Source organism: Chrysochloris asiatica, unplaced genomic scaffold (genome assembly GCF_000296735.1).
Source record: "Chrysochloris asiatica unplaced genomic scaffold, ChrAsi1.0 scaffold00440, whole genome shotgun sequence".
In the NCBI taxonomy this organism is placed as follows: Eukaryota; Metazoa; Chordata; class Mammalia; order Afrosoricida; family Chrysochloridae; genus Chrysochloris; species Chrysochloris asiatica.
Window position 1 is genome coordinate 126,566 of NW_006408958.1, and position 9,574 is coordinate 136,139.

At 50.9% G+C, this 9,574-nt stretch overlaps 1 protein-coding gene across 1 annotated transcript in view; it reads left to right on the forward strand.

Annotated features, from left to right (window-relative positions):
• Positions 1 to 8,853: 8,853 nt before the first annotated feature.
• The window catches only part of ALDOA (aldolase A, fructose-bisphosphate), a gene marked incomplete at its 3' end in the record, with an annotated part of 8,197 nt that continues 7,476 nt past the window's right edge, over positions 8,854 to 9,574 (forward strand). The window contains exons 1-3 of the mRNA XM_006877062.1: positions 8,854 to 9,000; positions 9,188 to 9,323; positions 9,413 to 9,561. Of these exons, the coding sequence (XP_006877124.1) occupies positions 8,860 to 9,000; positions 9,188 to 9,323; positions 9,413 to 9,561 (426 nt within the window). The remainder of the gene's footprint in view (positions 9,001 to 9,187; positions 9,324 to 9,412; positions 9,562 to 9,574) is intronic.

The window sequence follows — 9,574 nt, forward strand, 5'->3', positions numbered from 1 at the left end:
GAGTTAGAGACGAGAGAGCATTTGGAGAGGTGTTCTGAATGGAAAGTAAACAGTCTCAGGAGAGTCTAGAATGATCCTGATGGTGTTGAAATAGGGACAACTGGAAGGGGGAGTGGGGAGGCAGGTTTGGGGGACAAGATAGTGAGTCAGGATGCAGTCCTATTGACTCTCTACCCTCTGGTGGTTGTTTTCCCCTTCTCCCAGCCACCTCCATGTACCTGGCATTCCTGCAGCCACCCCCACCCCACCCCACCCCCGCCTCCTTGTCACCCCTTCCTCCTGTGCTCACCCAGGCCATCTCTAGCCCGTGGAATCCAACCCCAGCACCTGTCAGCAGCCCTTCCCTGCTGCTCCCCATCCCCGCCATCGTCTTCATCGCTGTGGCCATCTACTTGTTGCTGCTGGGCCTACTACTTCTGATTAGGCACTGCCTGTTGGTGAGAGGCCTGGTCAGGGATAAAGGGTGGTTTCAGTGAGGAAGAGGGACCCAGTCATCCTGCCCCCTCTCTGCATGCTTACCCTGAAACACCTTTGCCATTTAGACCTCACTTCTATTCCTTTCCTGGGACCAAGAGGCCACTCCTTTCCTGTTCACAGCCCAACCTTCTCTTGCCCCTCTCCCCAAAGTCAAGAGACTTGACTGTCTCTACCTGGCTCAACGCCCAGATTCTGAGCCCTGCCATCTCTCAGGCCCAGGGCTGCTGCACAGACTGTAGCTCCCCCTGCAGGAAGCCAAGTGCCTCTGTGCCCCAAGACTGCTGCTGGACCTGTGCCGAAGCCTGTGACTTCCCTCTGCCCAGCCCAGCCTTCTGCTTGGATGCCTGCTGCCCTCAGCCCACCGAAGCTGTAAGTGCCGTTCCTACCCCTTGCTCCACTGAGCCCCTGATCGTGTACTATCTGTGTATTCAGTTATTTGTTCAACATTTTATTACCAAGCATCTACTTTAGGCCAAGCACAGTTCCAAGTACTGCGTCAGGTGGAGACAAGCCAAAATAACACATACAACATATGAGAACATTTCTGGTGATGAAAGCTACTTGAGGAGTATTAATAGGGTGACAGGTGGAGAAAGGTGATGTATGTAAAGTGTATGGCACATAACCAGCACTTCTGAAAATGGTACTTGAGTGAAAATGCAGAGGCTGTCAGAGTGAATACTGTGTTCTAGACACTGTGCAAAACAGACTATAGACTTTATTATTCTTCCCAACAACCATGAGAGCTGGGTATTTTAAATCACCTATCTCTGTCTCTTTTCTGATTATAAAAAGCATTGTTTACAAAGTCTGCATGATAGAAATACATAGAAAATACAGATCATTTTATAAACCAAGGTTAGCTACATTTTGTGTTATGTCCTTCACTTACGGTACAATCACTGCTGTATTTTAACTATGGCAAAAATATGTTATGGCCAAGAGTCCTGGTGTGGTGCTGTGGGCTAATGCGTTAAACTGCAGTCGTTTTGAACCTCAAGGCTGGTGGTTCAAGCTTACTAGCTGTTCCCTGGAAATCCTGCACAGGGTTGTTAAGGCACTCTGGTAGCGAAGTGGTTACAAATTTGGCTGCTAACCTCTAGGTCAGCAGTTTGAAGCTACCAGCAGCTATTCCTCATGAGAAAGATGAGGTTTTCGGCTCCCGTAAAGACTGACAGCCTCGGAAACCCTATACAGGGTCACTGACTCCATGGCACACCACCACCACCACCACCACCATGGGTCAGAACCGACTTCGATGGCACCGAACAACCACAACTGCATATTCTGTTTCATCATTAACTGCAAGTTGACTTCTAGAATTTGCTATCACTTCCTGGCCACCTATCCATGCCTACCCATGTAGTTGTTGTGTGGTGTCAACTCCCAACTAGTAGCGACCCCATGAGACAGAGTAGAATTGCTCCCATAGTGTTTTCTTGGCCGTAATCTTTACAGAAGCAGATGAACCTCCCTTTTGTGGAGAAATAAACTGGCTTAGGGAGATCATTCCCTTCTCCAGTGTTCCACAGTAGAGTTCGCTTAGCAAACTGCTCCATAGTATTGGTTGAAATGGAATCCTCAGGATAAGTATGGCTCGCAGAAGGCCTTTTTTACATTTGTGGGTAAAAAGATGTTCAGTGTAATTGGCTACCTTCCTAAGGCCATGATTATTTTAGGCTGAAAAAATTTTTTTTCTTTAACTTTTATTGTGAATTGGATGAAGGTTTATAGAGCAGATCATCAGTTTTGCATTCAACAATTCATACACATTTCTTCTCATTGACTGCAATCCCCTCGAAGCAACATCACTTATCCCATTTCCTCCCTCTGGCTCCAATGTCCATTTCTCCCTCTTTCTTAGCCCTTCTGTACTTTGGCATTGGGTAAATGCTGCCCCCCTGATTGCACATGACTATTCCAAGGTGTGTGCACCTCACTAGTGTTACTCATACACCTACCCATTGCCTGGCTGAAAACAGCCTCTGAAGTGAGTTCAGTACCAGACTTGAAGGGTGACTGAGTGAGGACCACAGCCATGGGTGTCCACCAGTCTCTGTCTGACCAATAAGCCTGGTCGATTACTTATTTGTGATTTTGAATTTTGTTTCATAGTTTTCTCCCACTCTGTCCAGGATCTTCTAATGTGATCCTTTTCAGAGCCATTGGTAGTGGTAGCTGGGCGCCATCTAGTTCCTTTGGTCTCAAGATCATGGAGACTGATGTTCACATGATCCATCAGTCCATTGGATTGTTTCCATTTTCCTTCTATTTTCATCAGTCTCCTCACAGGGACAGACTAATAATTGCACCTCAGATTATTGCTTGTGAGCTTTTAAGACCCCAGTCTCTACTCACCAAAGTAGGATCGTAAACATTGTCTTTGTGGACCATGTTATTCCAATTGACTGTGGTGTCTCTGTAGGCTCAGAATTGTAGATAGCAAAGCTTGTGCCCTTTGTAGTAGTGACCTTGAAGGCCCAGGAGAGAAGGGTGTGGTCAAAACACCAAGCCCAGCAAATTCATAACTTGGGTTAACTGGACTTGGTGCAAATCTCAGGCAGATACTTTGAGTTTCAAAATACACTGTGGCACAAGCTCTTATCTTTCAAATAGTCTGCTTCTGCTTTTTTTGTTTTGGCATAGCTGGGGGCAGAGGTTCTAGAGCTAAAGAGGAAAAAGAAGACTTGGATCCTAAAAATGTGTATCTTTAGGAAATATTCAATTCAGAAATGATCTCTGGCCGTCTCCCCACATGAAGTGAATAGTCAGGGGCGCAGTTCCTCCTCCTTGGGAGTGAAGTCCACTGTAATGAGGGACTGGCCCCTTCCATCTTTCCCTCCAGAGCTGGAGGCCTTAGTACCCGAACCTGGAGAACAGTTGGAGGCTGGGGCAGGGTCATTCTCAGTTCCTCTGTTTTTCTACAAAGTACACTTAAAATTCCTCCATTTTCCTATAGTAAAAATAATAACCATATACTTTTTGTAGAACTGTTTCAGGGGTTCCAAAACTCTTGCTTATTTTACAGTTGTGGAAATTGAGGCTTACAGAGCCTTGGCTAACTTCCCTGAGGTTATATAGGACATACAGGACACAGACCCAGGTTTCTCTTCCTTTCTTTTGCAAGCACATTGAGAGGATTCCATTCATTCATTCATTCACTTGCTTATTTACTCACCAAAGATTTATGGAGTCACTGTTGAGACACTGTGCTGACAAGATAGACAAGTTCCCAGGTCGCCTGGGGCTTACACCTGGTAAGGGCAGGGAAGACCGAAGACCGTTCTGATTGCATGTAAGAGGAGTGATGTGGTCAGAAGCAGATATGGGGCGTGAAAGGAAATCCAGGCTCCCAGGCCCACACTCACTAGGTCTTGGATGGGACTGTCTCTGGTAGATTTCTAGAAAGTTCTCAGGTGGTTCTCATGCACACCAGGGCTAAGAACTGCTAAGGGGAAGTCAAGCTACAGGAAGAAGAGCTCATTCTTAGTGAGTGTTCACTGTGTAGCAACCATCATTCTTAGTTCTTGCACTTAGTTTTTCCCCATCTGACCCTAGGATGTAGGTGTTATGTATTTTTTCAAGATGAACTTGAAAATACAAATCAGCTGAGATTCAAGCCCAGGCCTGAGCAACTCCAGGGCTTGAGTTCTAACCAGTAAAGTGATGAGTGGCCCTCACAAAACTCAAGTGAAAAACTTCCCCAGGAGATGGAAATGCAGAGCCTAGAGAAACAAAAGGGTTAAGAGTCTTGTAGAGTCCTTGTTTAATGTACTTAAACAGCAGATGCCTACCAGAGAAGCCACATGGCTGCTTGTGAGAGTCAAGAAATCCATTAGCCAGTTATTAATGACTAGACCTAAAGCCTTCCAGGGGACAGAGAGCCAAGAAATGCTTTTAATACCCTCACCAAGATGAGGGCAGCTCAGCCTCTCCAGGCACCGGTTCTGCACACAGAATGAGTGTGGTTCTCTAAAAACTGGCCGGGCTGGCTGCAGCCCGACTATACCTCCCCAGAGGCACTCCAAACCACACCCTCACCAAACACAAGAAACCGCTCTGTTGTCCTTGCCACCGTGACCCTTCTAGCCTATTCTTTGAGGCAGTTCTGAAGGTAGTGGCATCAGCCCAGTTCAGACCCTGATCTCTGGAGATGGCAGATCCCTGTTCCTCACTGAGCCCCTGGTGATATCTGATCTCACTAGTCATCTGACGCTGTACCCCAAAAACCTCAGCTGTTTGAAAGGTCATTTCCCTATTTCTGGCTTGGCCCAGTCTCTGATTGAGCTGTGCAACTGTGACTGTCACTAGCTCTGCCTCTGACCTGAAGGGGCCAGTCTTCTGTCACAGTCATCCGGGGTGTGTCCCACTCCAGCCACTTGGCCTGATGCCTGTTCATGCTCAAAGCAGCCGCAGATCATTCCTCACTTGGGGCAGGAGAGGAGTGGGTTGGAGTAGCCAGTTCTCCCTTCCTAACTCAAAGAACATGCTGTTCGTCTTCCCTAAGAGACAGACCTTCTGTTCCCCCTGGGAGCTGAAAAGCCCTCGTTTTTCCTTTGCCTTTACTTTGATTCAGACTCATTCAACAGCCATCTGTAGTTATTATACCTGCAAAATGTTGAGTTCCCATAACTGTACAGAGAATGAGCTTGCAACTCCAGAGGAGGCTGGGAGTGGGGCCATAGTGGGACTGAGAGGGGACCACAGGACTAGAGGCAAGTAGATCCCGGTTCATTCCAGGTCCATTCCTTCGCTGTATGCTTTTGAGAAAGTTGTGCCTTTATCTCCTCTCCTTAAGAGTTCCACTACCCAGGGTTCTGGTCATTAAAAGAGTTATAATTTTTTTAATCATGTTGTTAAAATACTCAAATGACCATTTAAAAAAAGTAACCTAAAATGATTGTTCCCATCACTTACGAATGCTGTCTGTGCTTTGTTCTCAAAAATGTTTGTCGACTGGCTGTGGAGAAAATGAATGGTGAATTAAATCCTGCAGTGAATTCTCATGCCAAAGAATTCCAAAAACTAATGAGATATTTGGAATTCATGGTGGGAATTCCATCATGGGAAGAAAACTGAAGATTGGAAAGGAAATCTCCATGTCAATTTAAATTGCATAAAGACATAGTAGAACTATCATTGGGGACCCAAGTTCCAGTGTGGGACCCGGGTGTCTGATCCTAAGTCTCTTCATCTATAAAATGAAAGGAAGGAGAGGACCTCTTGAATAATTTCTTCCAGCTCCTGAACTTGGTTCAGAATTGCCTTGTTACTGATTTCTCAGCAGTGCAGGGAACTGCTTTGTTTCCAAAGGAATGGTACCCTGCTTCCACTGGGAAACGTGACTTCTAGGCTTGTCTGTTGTCTTTTCCCTAAGAGGGAGACAGTTGAAGGCTCTGGTTCCCTTCCTCCTGCCCACCTCCCTCACTCCTCTCTCTTCTCTCTTAGGGTTGGGCCCCTCGCTGTCCCCACTGCTGCCCGCTCTGTGACTGTGCCTGTGCGTGCCAACTTCCAGACTGCCAGAGTCTCAACTGCCTCTGCTTTGAGATCAAGCTCCGATGAGGACCCAGAGCTCCAGTCCTTTGGGCAGTGGCCAGTCCCCAGGGCTCACGTGCCTTTCCTCTGGACACCTTTCTCCAGGCCACTGGAACTACAAATGGCCTGCCTAGCTCACTGGCCTGTGAACCAGCAGTGGAGGGCCTGGCTCCCTGCAGGGCAGGACTGAGAGCCCTTGGCCAGCTGAACTGCAGCCCTTTGAAGGTTGAGAAGGGTTAGTGCCTGGCCGGTAGTCCTGCCCTCCTCTTTCCTCTCCAAGTAAATATGTGATATTTATTTGAAGGTGAGCATGGGGCCACTGCCCACCACAGACAGCATTATGGACTATCAGGATGTGGAGTGCTCCAGCCACATACCTGGCCATGGACACCTAGTTATCTGGGGGGAGTGTAGTGCCACCCTCTTCTGTTCCTCTAAAGAAATAAGTTTTCAGAGAATCACAACAATCACCATCAATGAGAGGGTTCAACGCAGAGGCCACCAGGATGGGAGGGGGCATCTGAGTGCCCCCCTTCCCTCTCCACAGATCCCTGTCCAAAGATTTCTTTCTCTTGACAATCAGAGGCTTCAGTCTGGATTTCCAAGGAAGAAATTTCCTCCCAAGTGCTGGTGAGTGGACAGAGAACCCTTCCCCCTCCCCAGGGCAGGTCTGCGACACCCTCCTCCTCCCTGCACCCACTTTGGGCCCTCTGCTGGCATGAATGTCAGGGGCTTCAGGTTTCCCTAAATATAGGTCTCTGCCAGCGGATCTGTGGCGGGAAAAGGGCAGGGGTCACCGGAGAAGGTCGGCACATTGGTAGGGGGTTGGGCAGGAGCGGCCTTATAACCCAGCCCCAGTGCAACCTGGTTCACTCGCTGCTGACCAGGCCCTGCCGGATCCTTCAGCTTCCTAGCAGGTGGGCCGCCCTGGGACCGAGCCGTGGGTGGGGTTGGCCCAGGGGCACTGGATGGGAAGGGAAGGCTTGGCTGATGGGAATGGGAAGCTCGCTATCTGGGAATATTAGCCCAGGTAAGGGTTTTATTTTGGAGAGGGAAGTAAAGGCCAAGGAATCTGCTCCACACTCCCGAGAGTTGCGTGGGCTGAGCCGTGGCTGCTCCATCTCCCTGCCGTGTTTTTCTGTGACTGCTAGTCCCGGCAGTGGGTAGAGAGCGCGTGCGCAGAAGCCTTTCCCGGACGCGGAAGCCTGCAGTTGGGGCGCTGGCAGGGGCGGACCTGTAGCACAACCTTCCTTAGGCTAGTGACAGCAAAAAGGGGCGACCCCAGGCCCTTTGCGGAGAGCCCGCAACAGACGCCAGACCACTGATTCTTTTACAATGTGACACACGTTACCTGAAGGCAAGCTGAAAAGCGTGCCGCTGGAAGCTCAGCTTCCAGACTTCCTGACTTTTAGCACTCCCTTATCCCCACCCCGCATCTTCTTCGGTGCTGAGTCACGACGCCCCAGAGCACGCCGGGCTAGGGAAAGAGGGAGGGGTGGGCCGCGGCGACCCGCAGGATGTGGCTCTAGTCACGTCCGACGGTGCTGGGAGGGATCTTATTCTCGAAGCCTCGTCCCCGCCCAGCCCCGCCTCTGGGCTTCGCCTTTTTGGGCGGCCTCGGCCTGAGTTCCACGCCTGCAATTGGACGCTGGAGAGCCTCACTACCCAACCCCCTGCAAAGACAAAAACCCGGTGGCGCGGTGCCTTTAAAGAGCCCGAGACCGCCTCCCTCTTGCTTGTCCTCCGCACCGCCCCCTCGCGAGCTGAATAGGCTGCGTTCCTCTTGGAACGCGCCGCAGAACCCGGGTGCTAGTGACGACTGTCGAGTTCGCTCTTGCAGTCCATCCGCCGCCGCAGCCCGCAAGCCCACTTCTCCCTCTCCTGTGGCAGGTGAGCGTCTCTGGCCACGTGCCAGAGTCAGATCAGGGACGGTGGATGAAGGTACTGGGGGCATTGGCGGGGTGGGCGTTGGTGAGGCGCCCTCCACCCCCGAACACACACACACACTCTCTCTTGCTTCCAGATTCCTCCCCCAAACCCTCGGTTTGCTGCGCAATGCAGCGGTTCCCTTGCTGAGTCATGGCGAGGGAGGAAGCCCAGCAAGTCGGAGGGCCATGGCCCTCACTCACAGGGACCCCAGGTGCAAAGGATTATGGCCCCTTAGCCTCTGTTGAGACCCAGGGGACAGCGATGGGTAGGGGCCATTCTATGCCCCCTCAGGGCTTCCGCAAACGGGTTACTTTCCTAGGAAAAGGGGCGCTTCTGGGGTGAGGGAAACCTCTGGGCTGCCCGGCTTCCCCCCATTAATACTTCCCCTGCCTTTTCCTTATCGGGCGATCTTGAGTCTGAGCCTGGAAGGCTGCAGCTGTGCGAGCAGAGGTCTTTTTCAGGGGAAGGGGTGGGGCGCTGGCCTCGGCTCTGTTCTCTTTCCTTGCCTGAGCTGTGAGCGTGGCAGACCTTACCCTTACCTTCACCTTGGACCTGGCTGGCTTGGGCTGCCTTTAGCTGGGTATTATATTTTGTTGGTGGTGTTTTTTCTTTATTCACCTCCTTTTTTTAACACCCTCCCCCCTAAACTGGGAGAACGGGGAGTCTGACCTTGGAATGTCCTTGAGGCCTCAAAGCCTGGGCCAGCCCTGGGAGTTAGGGTGGCTTGGAAGGAACAATTCTATGGCAAATTAGAAGATCTGGGTTCTAATCTCAGATCTGACCGTGTGTGGCTTTAAGCGCACACCTTTCCCTTCTCTTGGCCCTTTTGGATGAGGGGCATGGGCCTTTGGCCCTGTATGTAATCTCTTAATTCTAAAATAATCCGGTTTGGTTTTGCTTCTAGGCAAAGGTGACCCCATGGCAAGTCGCAAGCCAGAAGGGTCCAGCTTCTGCATGACCCACCTGTCAATGGCTTTGGCTTATTCCTTTACCCCAGACACCAGTGCACAATCCTGCCCTCAGCTGGGCAACGCCCAGCAACACACAGAGTTAGGAAAGGTACCGGAGGCAGGCCTAGTGTAGGGAAACTGGGTATAGAGAAGAGCTGGGGCAGGAAGTGGCTCAGGGTCTGGGGCAGGGGAGGTAGAAAGCATTTGCCCTGACCTCCAGGCAAGGGGCTCTGCTGGTTGAGAAACATGGGAAGGCCCAGCTAACCAGTCTTCTCACATCTGTCTCCTCTACCCAGGAACTTGCCACCACCACTACCACCATGCCCTACCCATACCCAGCGCTGACCCCGGAGCAGAAGAAGGAGCTATCCGACATTGCTCATCGTATTGTGGCTCCGGGCAAGGGCATCCTGGCTGCAGATGAGTCCACCGGTGCGGACAGAAGATAAAGCTGGCGAGGAGGGGCCCGGGGTGAAGGTATCAGGCTGATTCCTTTATTCCCATTTAACATTTCCCGCCAGGAAGTATTGCCAAGCGGCTGCAGTCCATTGGAACCGAGAACACCGAAGAGAACCGGCGCTTCTACCGCCAGCTGCTGCTGACTGCCGATGACCGTGTGAACCCCTGCATTGGGGGCGTCATCCTCTTCCATGAGACCCTCTACCAGAAGGCGGATGATGGGC